The 24,370-nt window shown below is 44.9% G+C and overlaps 1 protein-coding gene and 1 long non-coding RNA gene across 3 annotated transcripts; both read left to right on the top strand.

Moving 5' to 3' along the window:
- The first annotated feature begins 16,420 nt into the window (after positions 1-16,420).
- LOC123127240 (uncharacterized) lies at positions 16,421-20,692 on the top strand. 2 transcript variants are annotated; one of them, XM_044546844.1, is made up of 9 exons: positions 16,421-16,781; positions 17,261-17,411; positions 17,511-17,639; positions 17,750-17,865; positions 19,245-19,326; positions 19,506-19,565; positions 19,653-19,760; positions 19,850-19,895; positions 20,247-20,692. In XM_044546844.1, the coding sequence occupies exons 2-9, from the start codon at positions 17,316-17,318 to the stop codon at positions 20,462-20,464; spliced, it is 855 nt and encodes a 284-aa protein (XP_044402779.1). In that variant the 5' UTR covers positions 16,421-16,781; positions 17,261-17,315; the 3' UTR covers positions 20,465-20,692. The 2 variants fall into 2 exon arrangements, with proteins under 2 accessions (XP_044402779.1, XP_044402778.1); XM_044546843.1 differs by lacking the exon at positions 16,421-16,781 and adding an exon at positions 16,893-16,974.
- A 1,391-nt stretch (positions 20,693-22,083) lies between these two features.
- On the top strand, positions 22,084-24,021 carry LOC123130545 (uncharacterized). Its single transcript, XR_006463866.1, has 3 exons — positions 22,084-22,502; positions 22,596-23,591; positions 23,700-24,021. It is a non-coding gene; the product is annotated as an uncharacterized lncRNA (long non-coding RNA).
- Positions 24,022-24,370: the final 349 nt, after the last annotated feature.

Here is a 24,370-nt window from a genome sequence, read left to right as displayed (position 1 = left end):
AAGGAAGAACATGCTGAACATCTTCGTCTTGTGCTGGAAAAGCTTCGAGAGCATCAACTGTATGCTAAGTATTCCAAGTGTGAATTCTGGCTCCCCAAAGTAACCTATCTTGGGCATGTCATCTCCAAGGATGGTATTGCCGTCAACCCTGAACGACTTCAGGCTATTCTCGATTGGACTCCTCCGAAGAATGTCAAGCAAGTCCGAAGTTTTCTCGGTCTCGCCAGCTATTGCCGTCGATTCGTCGAGAACTTCTCCAAGATTGACAGGCCTCTGACTAATCTGTTGCATAAGGGTGTCAAGTTCGACTGGACAGACAAGTGTTAGGAAAGTTTCCAGGCGCTCAAAGACAAGTTGACTTCTGCCCCAGTGCTTGCTCCACCTGATACTAAGGACTTCGTCATTTACTATGATGCTTCCCGTCAAGGATTAGGCCGTGTCCTAATGCAAGAGCGTAGAGTGATTGCTTATGCCTCTCATCAACTGCGCCCTCACGAAGAAAACTACCCAGTTCACGACCTCGAGCTTGCTGCTGTCATTCATGCACTGAAGCAGTGGCGACATTACCTTCTCGGTAATAGTTGCGAAATCTTCACCGTGTTGGAAATATGCCCTAGAGGCAATAATAAATTGATTATTATTATATTTCCTTGTTCATGATAATCGTTTATTATCCATGCTAGAATTGTATTGATAGGAAACTCAGATACATGTGTGGATACATAGACAACACCATGTCCCTAGTAAGCCTCTAGTTGACTAGCTCGTTGATCAATAGATGGTTACGGTTTCCTAACCATGGACATTGGATGTCATTGATAACGGGATCACATCATTAGGAGAATGATGTGATGGACAAGACCCAATCCTAAGCATAGCACAAGATCGTGTAGTTCGTATGCTAAAGCTTTTCTAATGTCAAGTATCATTTCCTTAGACCATGAGATTGTGCAACTCCCGGATACCGTAGGAGTGCTTTGGGTGTGCCAAACGTCAAAACGTAACTGGGTGGCTATAAAGGTACACTACGGGTATCTTCGAAAGGTGTCTGTTGGGTTGGCACGAATCGAGACTGGGATTTGTCACTCTGTGTGACGGAGAGGTATCTCTGGGCCCACTCGGTAAGACATCATCGTAATGTGCACAATGTGGTCAAGGAGTTGATCACGGGATGATGTGTTACGGAACGAGTAAAGAGACTTGCTGGTAACGAGATTGAACAAGGTATCGGGATACCGGCGATCGAATCTCGGGCAAGTACAATGCCGCTAGACAAAGGGAATTGTATACGGGATTGATTAAGTCCTTGACATCGTGGAACATGTGGGAACCAACATGGGTATCCAGATCCCGCTGTTGGTTATTGACCGGAGAGTCATCTCAGTCATGTCTGCATGTCTCCCGAACCCGTAGGGTCTACACACTTAAGGTTCGGTGACGCTAGGGTTATAGAGATATTAGTATGCGGTAACCCGAAAGTTGTTCGGAGTCCCGGATGAGATACTGGAGGTCACGAGGAGTTCCGAAATGGTCCGGAGGTAAAGAATTATATATAGGAAGTGCTATTTCGGCCATCGGGACAAGTTTCGGGGTCACCGGTATTGTACCGGGACCACCGGAAGGGTCCCGGGGGTCCACCGGGTGGGGCCACCTGCCCCGGGGGGCCACATGGGCTGTAGGGGGTGCGCCTTGGACTACATGGGCCAAGGTCACCAGCCCCAAGAGGCCCATGCGCCAAGAGAAGAGAAAAAGGGGAGAGTCCTAAAAGGGGAAGGCACCTCCGAGGTGCCTTGGGGAGGATGGACTCCTCCCCCCCTTGGCCGCACCCTTCCTTGGAGGAAGGGGCAAGGGCTGTGCCTCCCCCCTCTCCCTTGGCCCTATATATAGTGGGGAAAAGGAGGAGCAACCATACCTAAGGCCTGGCGCCTCCCTCTCCCTCCCGTGACACATCTCCCTCCTCCCGCAGCGCTTAGCGAAGCCCTGTTGGAATCCCGCTACTTCCACCACCACGCCGTCGTGTTGTTGGATCTCCATCAACCTCTCCTTCCCCCTTGCTGGATCAAGAAGGAGGAGACATCGCTGCTCCGTACGTGTGTTGAACGCGGAGGTGTCGTCCGTTCGGCGCTAGGATCATCGGTGATTTGAATCACGACGAGTACGACTCCATCAACCCCGTTCTCTTGAATGCTTCCGCGCGTGATCTACAAGGGTATGTAGATCCAATCCTCCCTCGTTGCTAGATGACTCCATAGATTGATCTTGGTGACACGTAGGAAAATTTTGAATTTATGCTACGTTCCCCAATAGTGGCATCATGAGCTAGGTCTATGTGTAGTTTCTATGCACGAGTAGAACACAAAGTAGTTGTGGGCGTTGATTTTGTTCAATATGCTTGCCGTTACTAGTCTTATCTTGATTCGACGGCATCGTGGGATGAAGCGGCCCGGACCGACCTTACATGTACTCTTACATGAGACTGGTTCCACCAACAGACATGCACTAGTTGCATAAGGTGGCTAGCGGGTGTCTGTCTCTCCCACTTTAGTCGGATCGGATTCGATGAAAAGGGTCCTTGTGAAGGGTAAATAGCAATTGGCATATCACGTTGTGGTCTTTGCGTAGGTAAGAAACGTTCTTGCTAGAAATCCATAGCAGCCACATAAAACATGCAAACAACAATTAGAGGACGTCTAACTTGTTTTTGCAGGGTATGCCTTGTGATGTGATATGGCCAAAAGGATGTGATGAATGATATATGTGATGTATGAGATTGATCATGTTCTTGTAATAGGAATCACGACTTTCATGTCGATGAGTATGACAATCGGCAGGAGCCATAGGAGTTGTCTTTATTTATGACCTGCGTGTCAACATAAACGTCATGTAATTACTTTACTTTATTGCTAACCGTTAGCTGTAGAAGTAGAAGTAATAGTTGGCGAGGCAACTTCATGGAAACACGATGATGGAGATCATGATGATGGAGATCATGGTGTCATGCCGGTGACAAGATGATCATGGAGCCCCAAGATGGAGATCAAAGGAGCTATATGATATTGGCCATATCATGTCACTATTATTTGATTGCATGTGATGTTTATCATGTTTATACATCTTTTTTACTAAGAACGACGGTAGTAAATAAGATGATCTCTCATTAAAATTTCAAGAAAGTGTTCCCCCTAACTGTGCACCGTTGCGACAGTTCGTAGTTTCGAAGCACCACGTGATGATCGGGTGTATAGATTCTTATGTTCGAATACAACGGGTGTTGACGAGCCTAGCATGTACAGACATGGCCTCGGAACACATGCAAACACTTAGGTTGACTTGACGAGCCTAGCATGTACATACATGGCCTCGGAACACAGAAGACCGAAAGGTCGATCATGAGTCGTATGGTAGATATGATCAACATGAAGATGTTCACCGATGATGACTAGTCCGTCTCACGTGATGATCGGACACGGCCAAGTTGACTCGGATCATGTAATCACTTAGATGACTAGAGGGATGTCTATCTGAGTGGGAGTTCATAAGATGAACTTAATTATCCTAAACGTAGTCAAAAGATCTTCGCAAATTATGTCATAGCTCGCGCTTTAGTTCTACTGTTTAGATATGTTCCTAGAGAAAATTTAGTTGAAAGTTGATAGTAGCAATTATGCGGACTAGGTCCGTAAACTGAGGATTGTCCTCATTGCTTCATAGAAGGCTTATGTCCTTAATGCACCGCTCAGTGTGCTGAACCTCGAACGTTGTCTATGGATGTTGCGAACATCTGACATACACATTTTGATAACTACGTGATAGTTCAGTTAAACGGTTTAGAGTTGAGGCACCGAAGACGTTTTGAAACATCGCGAAACATATGAGATGTTTCGAGGGCTGAAATTGGGATTTCAGGCTCGTGCCCACGTCAAGAGGTATAAGACCTCCGACGATTTTCTTAGCCTGCAAACTAAGGAGAAAAGCTCAATTGTTGTGCTTGTGCTCAGATTGTCTGAGTAAAACAATCGCTTGAATCGAGTGGGAGTTGATCTTCCAGATGAAATAGTGATGGTTCTCCAAAGTCATTGCCATCAAGCTGCTAGAGCTTCGTGATGAACTATAATATATCAGGGACATATATGATGATCCTTGAGATATTCGCGATGTTTGACACCAAAGTATAAATCAAGAAGGAGCGTCAATTGTTGATGGTTGGTGAAACCACTAGTTTCAAGAAGGGCAAGGGCAAGAAGGGATACTTCATGAAACGGCAATTCAGCTGCTGCTCTGGTGAAGAAACCCAAGGTTGAACCCAAACCCGAGACTAAGTGCTTCTGTAATAAGGGGAACAGCCACTGGAGCAGAATTACCCTAGATACTTGGTAGATTAGAAGGCTGGCAAGGTCGATAGAAGTATGTTGGATATACATTGTGTTGATGTGTACTTTACTAGTACTCTAGCACCAGGGTATTAGATACCGATTCGGTTGCTGAGTGTTAGTAACTCGAAATAAAAGCTACGGATTGAACGGAGACTAGCTAAAGGTGAGCTGACGATATGTGTTGGAAGTGTTTCCAGGGTTGATATGATCAAGCATCGCACGCTCCCTCTACCATCGAGATTGGTATTAAAACCTAAATAATTGTTATTTGGTGTTTGCATTGAGCATAGACATGATTGGATTATGTCTATCGCAATACGGTTATTCATTTAAGGAGAATAACGGTTACTCTATTTATTTGAATAATACCTTCAATGGTCTTGCACCTAAAATGAATGGTTCATTGAATCTCGATCGTAGTGATACACATGTTCATGCCAAAATATAGTAATGATAGTACCACCTACTTGTGGCACTGCCACTTAAGTCATATCGGTATAAAACACATGAAGAAGCTCCATGTTGATGGATCTTTGGACTCACTCATTTTTGAAAGGATTGAGACATGCGAACCATGTTTGTTGGTAGATATGCATGAAGAAACTCTATACAGATGGATCGTTTGGACTCACTTGATTTTGAATCACTTGAGACATGCAAATCATACCACATGGGCAAGATGACTGAAAGCCTCGTTTTTCAGTAAAATGGAACTAGAAAGCAACTTGTTGGAAGTAATACATTTTGATGTGTGCAGTCCAATGAGTGTTGAGGCGTGTAGTGGACATCGTTATGTTCTTACTTCACAGATGGTTTGAGTAGATGTTGAGTACATTTACTTGATGAATCACGAGTCTGAATTATTGAAAGGTTCAAGTAATTTCAGGGTGAAGTTGAAAGATCGTCGTGACAAGAGGATAAAAGATCTATAATATGATCATAGAGATGAATATCTGAATTACGAGTTTGGCACAGAATTAAGACATTGTGGAAATTGTTTCACAACCAATACAGTCTGGAACACCATAGTGTGATGGTGTGTCCGAACATCATAACTGCACCCTATTGGATATGATGCATACCATGATGTCTCTTATCGAATTACCACAATAGTTTATGGGTTAGGCATTAGAGACAACCACATTCACTTTAAATAGGGCACCACGTAATTCCGATGAGGTGACACCGTATGAACTATGGTTTAGAGAAATCTAAGCTGTCATTTCTTAAAAGTTTGGGGCTGCGACGCTTATGTGAAAAAGTTTCAGGCTGATAAGCTCGAACCCAAAGTGGATAAATGCATCTTCATAGGACACCCAAAACAGTTGGGTATACCTCGTGTCTTAGATCCGAAAGCAATAGGGGATTGTTTCTAGAATCGGGCCCTTTCTCGAGGAAAAGTTTCTCTCGAAAGAATTGAGTGGGAGGATGGTGGAGACTTGATGAGGTTATTGAACCGTCTCTTCAACTAGTGTGTGGCAGGGCACATGAAGTTGTTCCTGTGGCACCTACACCAATTGAAGTGGAAGCTTATGATAGTGATCATGAAACTTCAGATCAAGCCACTACCAAACCTCGTGGGATAACAAGGATGCATACTACTTCAGAATGGTACGTAATCCTGTCTTGGAAGTCATGTTGCTAGACAACAATGAACCTACAAGCTATGGAGAAGCGATGGTGGGCCTGGATTCCAAAATGGCTCGAGGCCATATAATCCGAGAGAGGATCCATATATGAAAACAAAGTGTAGACTTTGGCAGAACTACTTGATGGTCGTAAGGCTGTTAGGTACATATGGATTTTAAAAGGAAGACGGACAATGATGGTAAATGTCACCATTAAGAAAGCTCGACTTGTCGTTAAGAAGTTTCCGACAAGTTCAAGGAGTTGACTACGGTGAGACTTTCTCACTCGTAGCGATGCTAAGAGTCTGTTGGAACTATATTAGCAATTACTGCATCATTTATGAAATCTTGCAAATAGGATATCAAAACATTGTCGCTGCTCCGTACGTGTGTTGAACGCGGAGGTGCCGTCCGTTCGGCGCTAGGATCATCGGTGATTTGAATCACGACGAGTACAACTCCATCAACCCCGTTCTCTTGAACGCTTCCGCGCGTGATCTACAAGGGTATGTAGATCCAATCCTCCCTCGTTGCTAGATGACTCCATAGATTGATCTTGGTGACACGTAGGAAAATTTTGAATTTATGCTACGTTCCCCAACACACCGACCACCAAAGGCTGAAGTATCTGTTTACTCAGCCAGATCTGAACCTCCGTCAGCAGAGATGGATGGAGACTGTTGCAGACTTTGACGTGGGTATATCCTATACCCCCGGCAAGGCTAATGTAATGGCTGATGCCTTGAGCCGCAAGTCTTATTGCAATCACCTCCAGGTTCACAAAGTTCAGCCCTCGCTTGTCGAAGAATTTAGAAAGCTGAACCTTCATATTGTTCCTCCTGGAGCACTCGCCCCCTCCCCCAGAGTTTCAGAAGATGAATCTTCATGTTGTTACTAAGGGTTCTCTAAATACCCTGGCTGTCGTATCGGATCTCGTAGCTGGTATAAAGACTATTCAAGGTTATGACTCTGAAGTCCATAAGATTAAACGTCATCTAGCAGAAGGAAAGACCTCCTTCTTCTCTATCACCGATGATGGCGCCTTGTACTTCAAAGTCCGCCTAGTGGTACCACGTTCGAGGAAAAACCTGGATCAGACTAAAGAGGTTAGGAAAGAAGCTCATGATACGCCTTTGTCTATTCATCCTAGTAGTACAAAGATGTACCAGGATATTCATCAAAGATTCTGGTGGTCCAATATGAAGCAGGATATTGCTCGTTATGTTGCTGAGTGTGACGTTTGCCGCCGTATCAAAGCAGAGCATCAATGGCCGGCTGGAACTCTGCAACCTATCTCTATTCCTGAATGGAAATGGGACCATGTTGAAATGGACTTCGTCACTGGATTTCCCAAATCACAGAAAGGTAATGATGCTATTCTTGTCGTCATTGACCGGCTTTCTAAAGTTGCACATTTTCTGGCGGTCAAAGGGACAATCACTGCTAGTCAGCTTGCTACTCTCTACATGTCCAGAATTGTTTCACTTCACGGTATTCCACTGGTTATCAGTTCAGACCGTGGCAGCTTATTCACTTCAAGATTTTGGGCGAGTTTCCAAGAAGCTATGGGAACTCACCTGTCGTTCAGTACGGCGTTTCATCCACAGTTGCAAGGACAGGTTGAACGTGTCAACCAAGTTCTCGAAGACATGCTTCGAGCTTGTGTAATTTCCTTCGGCAAGAAATGGGAGGAATCTCTTCCATATGCCGAGTTCTCTTATAATAATAGCTATCAAGCTAGTCTGAAGATGTCCCCCTTCGAAGTGCTATATGGACGAAAGTGTCGGACCCCTCTAAACTGGTCAGAAACTGGGGAACGTCCACTCTTCGGTCCGGATATTATCCAACAGGCCGAAGAACAAGTTCGCATTATTCGCGAGAATCTCAAGACTGCTCAGTCATGTCAGAAAAGTCAGTATGACCGCCATCACCAAGACATGGTCTATCAACCTGGCGAAAAGGCTTATCTTCGAGTTACACCAATGAAGGGTGCTCACCGCTTCGGGATCAAGGGCAAGCTAGCTCCTCGCTATATCGGTCCCTTCACTATTCTTGAAAGGCGTGGAAAAGTGGCATATCAACTGGAGCTTCTGCCGAACCTTTCCCAGGTTCATGATGTGTTCCACGTGTCACAACTCCGCCGTTGCTTCAAGGATCCAATCCGAGCAGTGGAACATGAAGTGCTCGAATTGCAACAGGACCTCTCCTATAAAGAGCATCCGGTCTGCATTCTTGACCAAGCTGAATGCCGCACACGTCAGAAGGCGATCAAGTTCCTCAAAGTCCAGTGGTCGCACCATTCTGAAGATGAAGCCACTTGGGAACGCGAGGACCGCCTGCGTGATGAATACCCCGCACTGTTTCCTTCTACCTCCTAAATCTCGGGACAAGATTTCTTGTAGTGGAGGAGAATTGTGACGTCCAGATATTTAAGCTGTAGTGAATCTCTGCTAATGATGCCACGTCACCTCGTTTACTGTTGCTAATCTCGCGTCGGTTCGAAACTTTCAAATTCAAAATTTAAATATTGTCAAACATCAAAAGTTTTCAAACATCAAAACAAAAATGTTCGGTTAGTGCCAAATATTACATAGATAATTATAGTAAAGAAAACACAAATTTATAAAATACTTATATGCCCTAAGTTGAATTAAAGCAGTAAAACAAAATAAATAAAAGGAAAATAAACAAAACATAAAGCAAAAATAAAATAAAAGAAACCCCCGGCCCCTTGGGCTTCGGCCCACCAGGCCACAGCCGGCCAGGCCACCGGCCCAACCCTTCTCCTTAACCCCTCCCGAAACCCTAGCCGTCCACCCCGTCGCCCCACTCGCCCCACTCGCTCCCCCCTCGCTCCCCCGATCCGGATCGGGATCGGGGTGACCGCGCCCTCGACGCCCGACGTCGCCGCCGAACACCGTCGCCCCCTCCCCGCCTGGACCTCGCCGGCGCTCCCCCCACCGGCCTGCCTCCTCGACGCCGACGACGTCCCCGTCCTCCCCCACGACACCTGCTGCCCCGTGCCCTACCCCCACCGTGAGCCCGCGCCTCTCTCTCTCTCTCTCCCTCTCTCTCTCTCGCTTGCGCGCTCGCGCCGCCTGTCGCCGCGCGCCGACCACGTCGTTGTGCCGCGCTGCCTTGCCGCAGCTCCGCCGCGGCCTCCGCTGCCCCCCTCCTGCACGTTAGCTCTCCCATTGCGTAGTGGTATGTTTAAGATAGCCTCTGCGTCTGGTGCTAGGAAAGTGTTACGGATTAGATCATCCTTCCATCTCGAATTTACATCATCAATTAACTCCTGAACAAACTGGATTAGAGAATTGGCTGGCCTAATCATAGGGAACATGCATATTGTACCTGGGATCCACTTGTCATTCCAAACAGAGATGGAACTGCCATCCCCAACACGCATAATCAGACCAGCTCGAAGAGCTTCCCGCCCAGCCACAATAGCTCTCCATATGGCAGAGGATGATTGCGACATTGTTGCATGCATGAAATCAGTATTTGGGAAGTACCTGCTCTTCATAACACGAGCACATAAAGAGTCTAGGCTGGTCATGAACCTCCAACCATGTTTCCCTAGGAGAGCAATGTTGAAGAGTTCCATATCACGGAAGCCCATTCCGCCATTAATTTTTGGAGATGCGAGCGACTTCCATAATATCCAGTGCAAAGACCGTTTATCAAGTGAGCTGCTCCACCAATATTTCGCCATGTTTGCTGTATACTTCTTGCAAACTTTCTTCGTGAGGCAGAAACAAGACATGTTGAAGGTAGGTATTGCTTGCACTATTGATTTCACAAGAATTTCACGTCCTGCACAAGCAAAATTCCTTTCAGACCATCCTTGCATGCTAGTCCGCGCCCGATCGCCAATATGATCAAACGTCTCGCTGGTGATCCTTCCCACTGCTGTAGGAAGACCAAGGTAGCGCTCACTGAATGCCTCCACGCAAATACCCAACCTTTGCTTCACTATGTGGCGTCTCCCTGTTGGCGTATTCGAAGAGAAGAAAACCGAGCTTTTTGTTTTATTCACACTCTGCCCCGAACAGTCTGCATAAATTTGTAGGACTAGCAAAAATGTCCGTGCGTTGCTACGGAAGACGCAATTAATGTGTATTTAAATTTGGTTAGAATTAAATGGGCAAAACACAATGATACGGGAGTAGCAAGTTTTCTACCGATTCCAAATGGACTTTAATTTTCTATATAGAGCTATAATTCATCATCATATTGTAAGTTAAAATAGAACTGGTTATCTTCTATCCCAGCTTGAAATATATTCCATGATGGTTGTAGATGTGGTGTTGGGATGTGCTAGGTGGCTGGTGAGCACCAGTTGTCAGTGATCCGTGCCGTTTTCACACAATATTAACAAAATAAAAAGTGGAAATACATGCATTGTACACAAACAATTCTAAAAAATAAAAATAGTAGGTATCAAGCTCTAGAGGTCCTAAAACATGTTTTCAATTGTAATAATGAGAAGACGTACGTACTGCCTTATCTCTCTAAATAACATTAATATTAATAAAAAAGCTTTGATAATGAGATCACACGGTTGATTGACACATTAATACTATTTATGGAAGACTTTATTTGACTCTATAGCATGCTATTTTCTTTTATTATTGGGCACGTAGAGATCGGTAGGGGAAAAAATGTTATTAGCGCCGATACAACCGGCCATAAAAAAATTATGCATTTCTAGAGACACATTATTGTTACTAATTCTTCTTTTCGTCACCATTGTCAATGGTGGTCACGTTTGTCCGGATCACACAGTCCTCCTCGACCGTCTTCAAATATTCGGATGAGACTTGCCTGCTCCCAAATATTAGATTAGAAAAGAAAAAGGAAAAAGGACAGCCATAGGATGAAGTGGGAGCACGGATGGGAGCATGGGAAGGGAGCAGGCAAGCCGGATCCCAAATATTCAGCCCACAATCAAATCCTCCCTTTTAATTATTTAGCCTCTCCTCGACCGTCTTCAAATATTCAGCCCACAATCAAATCCTCCCTTTTAATTATTAGCCTCACATAAATCCCAGTCATTTAAATATTCTCGCAATCCCATCACAATCCTTCCTTGCCTTATTAAGGATCCCATAAATTTAAATATTCTGCCACACCATCCTTCCTTTATATTCTTCCGAGCCCACACCATCCTTCCTTTGAATTAGCCGCGCACAATAATTACCCCATCCACTTAATTAGCTGCCCCTTTTTCACGGCTGTTTGTTAATTACTGCGGCGGCTGGTATTTTAACTGGTTTGCCTATGTTTGAAATTGTGAGGTGGGACTATTCTGCACGTAATATGTTTATCTCAGTTGGTTGTCCTGATTGAAAGAATTATAATAGATCTCAGGTTCGATTCTGTATTGTAGCGGTTTCTTTTTTCTTTCTCTAAGACCTAAGATAAGAAAGCCCACTCACGTGCACGCGGCCCATAAGGAGGCCCATGTTTTTTGCGGTTAGTTAGATGGGCTGGCGTGGCTCTCCGTACCTGTACGTACGATTCTTTTAAAATTCCATCGAGGAGAGGAGACGTGGAGCAAGGTAGAATAGAAAATAGTACCACCTCGTAGGGACCAGCAAAAGAGACCACGTACGGAAAGTAAAAAAAAATATAACGGTGAACCCGGAGACCCAATCCGTGCTTTATTATTAGGGAGAGATTTGATTCAATCTGTCGACACTCTCCACCGTCGCACTAATGAAGATGAGGCTGTCGTCGGCGAAGAGTAGATGGTTGATCCAGGGTGACCTGCATGACACCTGAATACCTCTGTCCACAAAATGTCCACCAAAATGATTTAACAAGGAGGTTAGTCCTTCCGCACATAATAGAAACAGGAAGGGGGACGCAGGGCAACCTTGTCTCAGTCCTCTAGATGGGGTGAAGGAAGGTAGTAATTCACCATTCATCCGAACTGAGAATCTGACGGAAGTGACGCACCTCATAATCAGACGAACAAAAGGAGCATCGAAGCCCAGTCTGAGAAGCATTGCTTCCAGGTAATGCCACTCCACCCGGTCATATGCCTTCATCATATCCAACTTAACGACACATGAAAATTGTTTTCCTTTCTTCCTTCTTTTCATCGAATGTATACTCTCGAAAGCAACAAGCACATTATCTGTGATGAGTCGTCCCGGGACGAACACACTCTGTTCCTCTCCCACTATCGCATCCATCCAAGGTTTCAAACGGTTGGTTATAGCTTTTGCCGCAATTTTATACGGCACTGGACAGAGCGATATAGGTCGGTACTGTGAGATAGACTGGGGGTGTCTCACCTTCGGAATGAGAGTAATTGAAGTGTCATTTCTACCCACTGGCATCTCTCCCCCGTTCAGAAAATCCAATACTACCGGCACTAGGTCCTTTTCCACAAGAGCCCAATGTCGCTGAAAGAAACCTGCTGTAAAACTGTCCACTCCCGGCGCCTTTGAGGGTGCCATCTGGAACAGCGCCGCCTTAACTTCAGCGGCAACATAGGGCTTGGTCAGTTCTGTATTCATTTCCTCGCTGACCTGTGCTGGTACAAACTGAAGGAAGCCCTCCATGTCATTAAAACCTTGAGAGGTGTAGAGCATCTGATAAAAGGATTGAACCTCTTCTTTGTCCTCTTCGGGTGTTTGACAGATCGTATCATCCCGTCTTCTCAGCCTCAAGATTTTTTTCATACGCTTACGCTGTCTTGCTTGGGCTTGAAAATATGACGTATTCCGATCACCGGCTCGCAACCAGCGGACTCGCGATCGCTGTCGCACCCATACTTCTTCCTGCCGAAGAGCTTCTCTCAATTTTTGTGCTGTAACTACCTCCTCATCAGAAGGACCACGCCCCACTGAATGTTTCCGGAGAGTTTCTAGCTTCTTCTACAACTTTTTAACAGTCCGGGAAAGGTTCCCAAACTCCCGGGCACCCCAGGTACCCAGTTCGCCCTGTAGTTGTTGCAGGGTACCGGCTATACCTGCAAGTCCCTGTCCCCGATGTAGCCTCTTCCATGATTCATTTACAAGCTCATCATAGTCTGCATGAGACTGCCATACATTCTCATAACGGAACTGCTTCTTCCCTTTATTATTCATAAGTTGATGCTCACTAAGTTCAATTATAAGAAAACAATGATCAGATTCTATGGAACTGACATGTCTAACTCGAGTAAGGGGAAAAAGATTGAAAAAATCCTCATTTGCGAGCGCACGATCGAGTCGTGCTTTCACATTCGCTTCCCCTTGCTGTTTGTTATCCCATGTGTATTCCAAGCCATTCCATCCTAGATCCTGTAGGGCGCACTCTTGCACCACCTCGCGGAAGGCCCGCATCTGCCACTCCGGCCGTGCCGCCCGGCTGAAGTGCTCGGACCCATACAAGGTCTCATTAAAATCACCAACGCAGATCCAAGCTCGATGTTGGATCGCATAAAGAGTTCTCATGAAGCGCTAGCTATGGTAACGATTCTCTGCTCTCGGTGCTCCATAGAAACCTGTAAATCTCCATGGCGGAGAAACTTGTCCCTCCTTCTTAACTATGACGTCAATATGACTCAGACTATAATTCTTCAACTCAACTGAAACTTCCTTCGACCTGAACAGTCCAACACCACCACTCAGACCATCACTATCGATTGCGAAACAACCCGCAAACCCTAACGTGAGTTTCAGGTTTTCCACTCTCTTTGCCCTTATTTTAGTTTCCATTACAAATAAAAGGGCAGGACCTTCTTGCTTCACAATGCTGCGAAGCTCGCGAACTGCCTCGAGGTTCCCAAGCCCCCGGCAGTTCCAGCTCATGCAATTCATTTGGACGGGCAGGGCTGCACCGTAGCCTCTGCCGAATTTTCTGGTGTTGGCTTCTTCTTCCTAAGCATGTCCTCTTCATTCTGCCCCTCTGAACCATCCTCACTATTGCTCATGTCTTCATGCTCCACAGCAGATTTCAACAATAGTGGTTGATTAACTCTTTGGTATTCCTGGGTAGGCACCTCCTTTCTTTTTGGTAAGCGAGATTTGATCGGTGAGGTAACCTCCACAGTAGTTTTGCCCGTAGCAACATTACTGGAGTTCTTTGATTCTCGTTTGCTGGTGCTGGCTGTAGTGTGCTCTCTCTTCGTACTGTCACCCGAGAAATCTTTCCTCCTCTTCTCCGGAGCACGCAGGCCTGCCCCAAAGGGGAGATCTCCGTTCTTGTCTCTCTTCCCCGGGGTAGGGCAAAAGAGCTCCGAATGTCCCAAGCGGCCACAGGAGAAACAGAAGTGCAGCACATTTTCATATTGTATCTCATACAAGTCTTGCTTCTTCCTCCTGGCCGATTCAATTAAAATCCACCTCCTCAGAGATTTACTCACATCAATGGTGACTCTCGCGCGCAAATAACCTCCCGTGTGGTCAAACTGCACCGAGGAAGCCTTCTTATCAATCTGCTTTGCGATTTCTTTGCCCCATACATCATCCCTGAGATTGTAGGGAAGATTGATAACTCGTGCCCATAACTGCAGCCGGTCAAAACTCACCTCATCCGGCCTCATACACTCCTCAAATTCAGCAAGGATTACCGCGTTCTTGCTCACATGCCACGGCGATCCGTCCCAGATCTGATCTCTGTCTCTCTTGGATTCAAACACAACCACGAACATATTATCTCCCATGGACGTGAACTTCAACCCCCTAGGGTTTCCCCAAGCTGGGCGGAGGGCATTGCTTATGGTTCGGATATGGAGGAGATTGCGGTTCAAAACCTTCCCTGCAAGTAGCCACTTCACCGGAGCTTCGTCTTCCCGATCATCAATAACTAGAGGCGTCGCCTCCTCGTCGATGATCCCGAGTTTTCCAAGGGCCTCTTCCAGTTGAGCCCTAGCCGCGCCCGACGATCCTGGTGCCGCCTGCGCCTTCTCTCCTTGGTTCTCTGTCCGCCCAGGCGTGGGATTAGACCCACCCCTCTGCCGGCGCCCGATGAGGACATCTTGCCCGGCCAATCACGCACCCCGCCAATCAAGATCTGGCGAGCGCCGCCGTGCTCCACGAAACCCTAATCGCCTAAGCGGAGGCTCCTAGGTTTCCGAAAAAACTTTATCATGGGTTGGAACATCTAGTTACAGGGCCAGAAAAAAATGGCCCAGTATACATACCAGTTGACAAATACAACCACGCCCAGTCCGGGCATCGCTATTCCTCGCGTTCAGCGAGTCGAGGCATCTGACTCGCTGAAGCGCGTGAGCGTCTAGGCTGGGCCACCCGCGCTGGCAACACCGGCATGTTCCTTAGTTTTATTTATTTTTACATTTTTTGTTTTTGTTTTCATTTTTTATACTTTAAAAATATTATATATATATATATTAAAAACACTCTTCAAAAATACATTTGATAAAATATTGAATAAGTATTAAAAAATGTTGAACAAGAATTTGTAAAATGTTGAGCAAGTATTTGAAAAATGTTGAACAAGTATTAAAAATGTTGAAAAAATATTTTAAATATTTTGAATAGGTATTAAAAAAATATTGAACAAGTATATAAAAAATGATGAACATGTATTTAAAAATGTTGAGCAAAAATTTGATAAATGTTGAACAAGTATTTGAAAATGTTGAATAAGTATTAAAACTGTTCGACAGTATTTTAAAAATGTTGAATAGATATTAGAAAATGTTGAACGAGTATAATACAATGTTGAACAAGTATTTGAAAATGTTGAATCAGTATTAAAAATGTTGATCAAGCATTTGATTTTTTTTGAATAACTATGAAAATGTTGAACAAGTTTTTGAGAAATGTTGAACGTGTATACAAAAAATGTTGACCACTTATACAAAAAATATTTTTGACATATATGAAAATGTAGAGTGAAAACGAAAGCAAACATAAAAAACAAAGGAGAAAGGAGAAACAAAAAATGAAAAAGGAGGAAAAAACGAAGGGACAAATGCAAAAAAGAAAGGAAAAGTTGGAGAAGAGAAAAGAAGAAAAATGAATAAGCATTAAAAGAGGAGAAATAGAAAAGAAAGCTCCGGTCTTTTACATCAACTAGGGTGCGAACGCGAAATGATAAGTGGCATAGCGGCTAGCAACTCTATGTAGTCAATCTGTGGTTGAATGGTTAGAGGGACTATGATATCCTTAATCCACCAGTATTCAAGTTCGAGACGTTCACGTTGACGATGAGGTGCCTACGGTGACTTCGTAAATTTCAAGATAATATGCCGGCTTAGTCTTTTGAAGATGCTCATAGAAATAGAGTGTGTACATGTTTATAAGGGTGAGTGTCTGCGCGTGTATATAAGCGCTTGCGTCTGTACTGTGTTAAGAAAAAAAAACTCTATGCAGTACAGAATCGAACCCAGGCCCTCATTTTCTCTTACTTTTTCTATTTCTAAACGGTTCAGCGAGCCTCGCTGAATGCGAGAAATAGTCCTCGCGGCCCAGTCCACATCGAGCAGAGCCCTTCCTCCCGACACGGCGACGCCCTCGCACAGCACTGCGCCACTGCCCGACATCGACGCCCAGCCGCCTCGCCGTCGCCGTTCCTCGCGACCTCACCGCCGGTCGCCAGCCGGAGCCCGGATCCCAGCCTCCTGGCGCCCGCGCCTCTCCTTCCCGCCCGGTCGGACAGCCCTCTGGTCCAGCCGCGCCTCCCTGCCCACGCCCCTCCCTGCGCGCGGCCGTGCCCCTGCCGCCGGCCGGAAGCCTGGCGCCCCTGCCCTCGCCCCCCTGCAAGTTTGGCGGCAGCCACTGCCGCTCAGTCACCACACCAGCCTCCGGAATTGAAGGTACCGAAATACCCTAATTTCTGATTTAGGGTTTCATTTTTGCACTATCCATACATAATTTTGCACATAATTTCGGCCTAGTCACATACATTGAGAGGGATGCTTTCTCAGAGGTGAATGAAGCTGATATAATTGATATCTTCATGGCAATGCAAAAACGTAGGCCAGAAACAGTCTTTTTGAATTTCTCAAGGTATGCACTATCTACTACTTCCTCCGTTCCAAATTACTCGTCGCAGAAATGGATGTATGTAGAATTAAAATACATCTAGATACATCCATACCTGCGACAAGTAATTCGGAACGGAGGGAGTATGTTCCATGTAGTATGTAATATGTAGGCTTCTTTATGCAAAACTAAGATTTAATTGAGAATTTTAGTGTGTTTGTAAGACCATATTGATCTATTTCTTTGTGATATTGGTAATTAGTTAGAATGTTCACGTGTCCATATTGCTTATAATTTTTTTGGGGGGCAGACCACCCTGTCATCCCCTCTGCAGCCGGGCTCACGGAGAAGGGCGTCACCCCGCCATGATCGCCGCATCGGCGCGGCGGGTCGCTGCCGCCGCCGCTTCGTCTTCCCCGTCCGGCCATGTCTCCCAGCTGGCCTCGACGCTGAATCACCAGGTGAGTGTGGCGCGGATGAGACGCGCGCATCTACGTATCTATTTGATTTCATGCTCTAGTATGTTGCCAGGCGGTGAATAAACTTCTTTGTGGTTGCAGAGATGGATTCACGACCGGAACAAGAAGGCAATGGAGTTGGTGGCCAAGGGTTGGAGCGCCCTACAGGAGGTCGATCGCGTCATCGACTTCGCCGACCGCAACGACAAGCGACTAATCCCACTTCTCAGGGTACAGCTCTGGATTCACGTTCCCTCTCTTCCCCCATTTGGAACCATTCTGTTGTGACCTGTTGTTGGGGTTTTAACTTTTTGTTGTGCGATTCTTTCTCGGTGTCGAAGGGCGCAAAGGAGAACTTTGAGCTGGCTCTAGAGATCGACAATATGAATACTCACGCGAGATGTTGGCTGGCCAAGATGCATTTCAAGTACCATGTTCCCGGGGCGTGCAAGGCAATGTGAGTTAATTTTACCTCCCATGATGTTAGTGTTAATTTACTTACTTTGCTGTGTCGTTCAACCTGCTCATATGGCATGTACACTACTTTGTTGTTTCACTGCTATTCCAGGAATCTGTGAACGTGATGCAAACAACTAATTTTATCGTTGCTTATGTAGTTATGTTGTTGTTTTGACTCAATTTGAATCCTTTATAAGTGACCTTTTTTTTTTGCGAACTATCCTTTTTAAGGACCTGGCTAGTATGTAAGTGCCATGATTCTGAATACTGGATACCATTGCGCCTCAGTTAGATAGTTGCATACCAGAATTATTTCTTAGTATTTGTTTTATCTGACGGACCAGTTGCAGATAATACTGTGCTTGTTTTATCTGACAGAGCTAAAGCTGCAGGATAATTTTGTTTGCATTGCATATAATTTGGCTAGCGCTGTAGGTATACCTTGTTAATTAAGTGTTTTAGTAATATTTACATATCAGGCAGTGTGAAGATATCTTCCATAAAAGTGTGTCTTTGTTGATGTCCAAGTCACCGCTACTTGTATGGGTCTCGTTACTCTTGTAGCTACTATGCTTAGCAGCTCATGAGAAATACTAGTTTCCCCAACAAAGTTAAGAAGTTCGTGTGAATGTCACACAGCTTTGCTTATGAATCTCGGTTGATGTTTATAAGGTGTATGCAGCATTTGGGCAATGGGGTAATGGCCTGATGGGCATTGGTATCTACTATCTAATACTCCCTCCGTTCCTAAATATAAGACCTTTTAGAGATTTCACTATGGACTACATACAGAGCAAAACGAGTGAATCTACACTCTAAAATACGTCTATATACATCTGTATGTAGTCCGTATTGAAATCTCTACAGAGTCTTATATTAAGAAACAGAGGGAATAGAAAAGAGTAACTTGAAATTTTGTGGGTCAAAACCTCTTCAAAATCCTTTTTTTTTTGCGGGTGAACCTATTCAAAATCCTAACTGGAACTGAACCTTATTGTCTTGGTCAAAATGTTTAATAAACCACTGGTATGCCTCGAGTTTGGCGCTTTGAGATAATTTGTACTGGCAATATATTTGAATTGCGGTTACTAACAACATTATGTGTCCAATTAGTCAGCAATAATTGCTGCATTAGTACTTACCAGGACAGAAGATTAACGAGATTAGCAGCTCCTTGATTGGAAAAGAAAATTGGGAACGATGTTTACTTTTTTGACCTTCAATTAAATCGTAAAATATTGAGTGAGGCAAACCATCCTTTTCTTTTGCTGCGTTTTAGTAGGAACATTTATTCCGCTACCTCCACATGAAGCAAAACTTGCCTTCAGTACACATTTCATGTGAATTATGCTCATCTCTCACTTTTCATGCGTACAGTGGTGCTGCTTTGCTTGTTGAAGCTGCGAACATGGGTGATCCAGAGGCACAGTATGAACTTGGATGTCGGCTAAGAGTTGAGGTTTTCACTCTTCATCTGCTTTTGGCATCTTTCTGTTCCACCTATTTAATTCTTTTTTTGTGGGGCACTTTATTAATCGAATATTAGTTGTTTGCTGGGCAAATGATAGTTTCATTCCTTAGACCATTTCGGTGGAATATTTCTTCACCTCAGTTGATGGTTACCTTTGTTGCTTGTAGAATGATCATGTTCAGTCTGATCAACAGGCCTTTCATTATATAGAGAAAGCTGTTGACCAGGTATGCTTGCCACCTGAATGTTGATCATATATTTTCTACTATGCTTCTTGGTAAGCATATTCAGCTTTTACCTATCTTTGAATGCAGTTGCATCCTGGTGCTTTGTATCTTCTTGGTGCTGTATATATAACTGGGGATTGCGTTAAGAGGGACATAGCTTCAGCTATGTGGTGTTTCCATAGAGCTTCAGAAAAGGTAGTAAATGAAATAGATCAACTCAAAATTATCTTATTTACTTGCAACCCATGAATCACGTTGTTATTTCTGTTTTTCTGACATCTCAGGGACATGCTGGAGCTGCAATTGCATATGGTTCCCTTCTTCTGAAAGGTTTGTAGACAAGTACTCCCTCTGTAAAGAAATATAAGAGCGTTTAGATCACTAAAGTAGTGATCTAAACGCTCTTATATTTGTTTATGGAGGGAGTAACTCTTAGTGATCTAAACGCTCTTATATTTGTTTACGGAGGGAGTAACTCTTAACGTTTCAAGAGATAATCATGTGTCCTTATATTATCCTTCTTGTAATGGCTATTTTAGAGTAAACAGGTTGTGAAGTTATGGTTTCACCATTAATTTGGACAGCTCTTGGTCAACTGATTTTGTTTAATTTTGGCTGGAATTGTTAGATTACTCCAGACTCCAGGCCTATCTGTTTATGCTTACCGTGTGGTTGTTTCAGGTGCTGAAGTGCCTGAAGTCATTACCAGGTTCAACTCAGGCAAGAGTCCGTCAACTGGGAAGGTGCGAAAAAGGACCATACAGCAGGACCCAGTAAAGCTGGCAAAGGAGCAGTTCCAGATAGCAGCTGAGTCTGGATCTGACCTCGGTTTACGGTGGTTGAAGAGGCTTGGAGATTACGAAAAACAGCCCGAAGAGCTAAAGCAAATCCAGCAATGACCTCCAGCGAAAGAATACCGCTGCATTCGGCAATTAGGCCCAGTTCTTTTGAACAGATTGTGAAGAATCTCGTCCTGGAAAATCCTGAGCGAAAAGAACTCGATTTGCCTTCCAAAATCTCGAGCGGATTCTGCAGAATCCTAGTGCAATTCAAAATCCTCGAAAAACATAGATTTTCACAGAATCCCAGGATTCTGATAAGTCCCACCAAAGAAAACGTTTCGGATATGAGAGTACCCCTATTGGAGGAATAATTTGCAGCCAAACTGCCCCTTTTGCACGACTGAACGGCCCAGCAAACGCTCGATCCCCACGAGCGCTAGCGGCGGCGGGAGCTCCACCAGCCCGCCACCGGCCACCCCCTGGCAGCCCAGCCTACATGCCGGTTCTCGCCTTGGGGCGGCCCCTCTCCTCACGACGGCCTGCCTCGCCGCCGCCAGATGGGAACACCGACAGCACCCCTCCTCACGACGCCGCCGGACGGGAGCTCCGTCAGCCTTGCTCCTCGCGACCCCGCTGGAAGGGCAGCCTGCCGCCTCTGGTCGCCTCTGGCCGCCCTGCCTAGACGCCCGATGGGAACTCTTCTTCTCTGTCCCGTCTCTCTTCTACCTCTGTATTCTTCTCTGTTTCTCTGTTAACATCTAGGTGAATAGATGGATGGATAGATGCATGTATTGATGAATAAATGGTACTGCTAATGCATTGATGTATGTTTAAATCTGTATCTGTCGCTTGACAATTTCAATTTGGTAATTGCCAATTTGGTACTGCTACTTGGTGCTTGGTAATTTTGGTATGTGCTGATGAATAGATGCGCTAATGGCTGTATGTTTTAGATGGAGAAAGTCAGTGCAGCTAGAGCTAAAGTGTTAACAATTCATCAAACATTTTCTGTCTAAGGGCAGTACAGACATTTCGCCACATAACTGAATCCACAATCTCAAACTACAATCTTAGAAAAGAACTAGGCGACAGATTCTGTGAGAAATTTCTAGAATCTTGATTCTGCAGAATCCACCACGTAAAGAACTGGGCCTTAGTGGATGTTGCAATGCTCTTGCTGCACATTAGTAGAGAGCTTCATGTTTCATCTGCCTTCATAACGTAGAGATAACCCTATCTTCTATTATAGGAGCGTTCATGCCAACCTAACTTGCGGTCAAATCGGTTTCTAGATTAGCAGGTTGAATTGTAGTACCAAATTTATCCTTTTTTTGTCACTAAGGATTTAGCATACAACGACAATTATACTGCTGGCTTTACCCTGACAATTATGCTGATGGCCTGAATGATGGCCTGAATAATAAGACAACAAAAATCGCTGTTTCTGTAAGCTTTTCTTGCTCCTAGGTGATCTTTTAAAAAATTCTTACTCCAGCTATTATTAAGGACAGTAAAACTGAGCCTAAAGCGAGCTCTCTCACGCACTTGCAATTTTGGCCGTTAGATCATGTGTTTGAAATGTTTCTGGTCGTCAGATCGTTGTTTAGCGCTAACTAGGCCGGCTGTCCTAAGGGCTGCTACTCCAGAAACCGTTTCGGTGGCCTCTGGTTAGTTGGGCCAGTTTCACGCACAAATATTCTGTCCCACGAAGCCCATGAGCACACGAGCATCTCCTCTCTCTCGGCCCCGTTCTTTCGTCTCTCTCCCCGACCTCTCCTCTTCTTCGACCTGGCTGTGTTACCCTCACCCTAGTGTGCCGCCGCCCCCAGCCACTACCGGCGCGAACATCAAGCCACGACTCAATCTCTCGATCTCGACCCTGAGTGGCGGTCGCCACCGCCAGGCATAGGCATCGAACGGGGTGCGACGAATTTATTTCAAACTTCCTCCATGTCATAGGCATCGCGTTGTCGTTGTGGGCCGCCGGCCGCCGGACGGTCGGAGCATCCCAATCTCGCAAGAAGAGCTTATGGAAGGGATGACCTTAAACGGCCGTCGACACATTCTACCCCCCGGTCAAGCTGGTTGCGATGAACAAGGGCTGGTCCTCCACCAATTCTGCTGCAAGCAGTTGCTTGCCCTGTTCAGCGTCAAGGTGAGAATCACCCGTATGTACCTTTTTTCTGATTTCAGGTTCTGACAAGGGAAGATTATGCACTTTCTTACTGTTAATTTGATCTGCAAGCAGTGAACAGTACAAGATATACTTACAATGACGCATACATATTTGCTGATGGTATTTAAGGTGCTCTTCACAGTGCGGCCATCACTTGTGTTTGCCTGGTAATATTTGACATTTGGCATAATAAGATTAGTAATACCCATAAGTGATCTTTATTGCCCAAACAGTGAGTCTACAATGAGAGTTTCCCATTCCTGCAAGAACTTAGAAGTGTTCTGACATAGATAGATAGTACATACTGTATAGTAAGCACTGAACTTAAGTAACTCCAATTGCAGTTGGTTAATCATTCTCTTCCAAAATTAAGATGTTACAAGTTATATCAACAACTTTTCCCATTTGCCATTAGTATTTAATACTATTGCATTCATAAATTGATATAGGATAAGTTCAGATTTACTTGACAGAGTGAAAGATGAAGGGAAGGCCAAAATTCACCTGCAACAATTTTAGCAGAAAAGTTATCGTGTGGCCGGTTAGAGATATAATAAGGGTGAGAGCTAGGAACACATTAAAAGCTAAGTCAGGCTAAATGAATGGCAAATCGACAAATTTGTTACTGGAGCAGCGGCCCACCCCGTGTAACGCTTACTTATATGCAATCGAAGCCTAGACGAGACTGATGAGAAACCAAAGGCATCGTTGTCTGCCGCCAACACACTCCCTTTTGCCTACGATGTCCTTCTCCTCTATGTGCAACGGATGATGGTTCTGGTTGTGTACTCAATAAGGTGAGTTGACTGTTGCTTGATTTAAAACTGGGACAATAGGTTTCTTGATTTGTCCCGTGGCAACCTTTTTTCTGGTAGGTTTTTCCAAACAATTCTTCTTCTATGACAAGTTGATAACACTGAGATTATCAGGAAAGGATTCAGAGTTTGCTGAATCCAGATTACCACACACATGATGCAGAATTAACAACCAGGACTTTGAAGGATGGATGACGGTGCTTATTATGTGGTAGAAATCAAATATCGAAAGGAGAATATAATGTTATCGAAGGTGTGTGTACTGTACAAGCATACTGATTGATGTGTTTTTTCTGTTGTTCCCTCGTGCAGCTGTGTCCATAGATATTGATTGATATACTTATTGTTGTGACAATTGCAGTCGAGGGGAGAGACATATGGGCTGGGAGTTCTGGATTTGATGTCATCACACTGATCAATTCCACCGTGCTAGATGAAAATCCCGTCGTCATCGATGCCTCGTTCGCCGTGTGTGCTGGCCCTTACCTCCGCACTGGCATATGGTAGTTTCTTCCTTCCTGATGTTCAATTGATAAGCATGATCATGTTGTGTCATAGCGTGTACATTTGCTCGGAAGAAATAGGTGTCTGCTTATTTCCTTTCTTTAGATGTTCTTCTTTGTTTTGTTACTCCTACATGATGGAGAACGTAGTAATTTCAAAAATTTGCTATGCACATGCAAGATCATGGTGATGCATAGCAACAAGAGGGGAGAGTGTTGTTCACGTATCCTTGTAGACCGAAAACAAAAGCGTTAGCACAACGCGGTTGATATAGTCGTACGTCTTCACGATCCGACCGATCAAATACCGAACGCACGACATCTCCGAGTTCTGCACACGTTCAACTCGATGACGTCCTCGAACTTCGATCCAACCGAGTGTTGAGGGAGAGTTTCGTCAGCACGACGTCGTGGTGACGATGATGATGTTCTACCGACGCAGGGCTTCGCCTAAGCACCGCTACGATATGATCGAGGTGGATTATGGTGGAGGGGGCACCGCACACGGCTAAGAGATCAAAAGATCAAT

Source organism: Triticum aestivum, chromosome 6A, assembly GCF_018294505.1.
Source record: "Triticum aestivum cultivar Chinese Spring chromosome 6A, IWGSC CS RefSeq v2.1, whole genome shotgun sequence".
Classification (NCBI taxonomy): Eukaryota; Viridiplantae; Streptophyta; class Magnoliopsida; order Poales; family Poaceae; genus Triticum; species Triticum aestivum.
The sequence above is the reverse complement of the archived record's forward strand: the minus strand, read 5'-3'. Positions and strand labels throughout refer to the sequence as shown.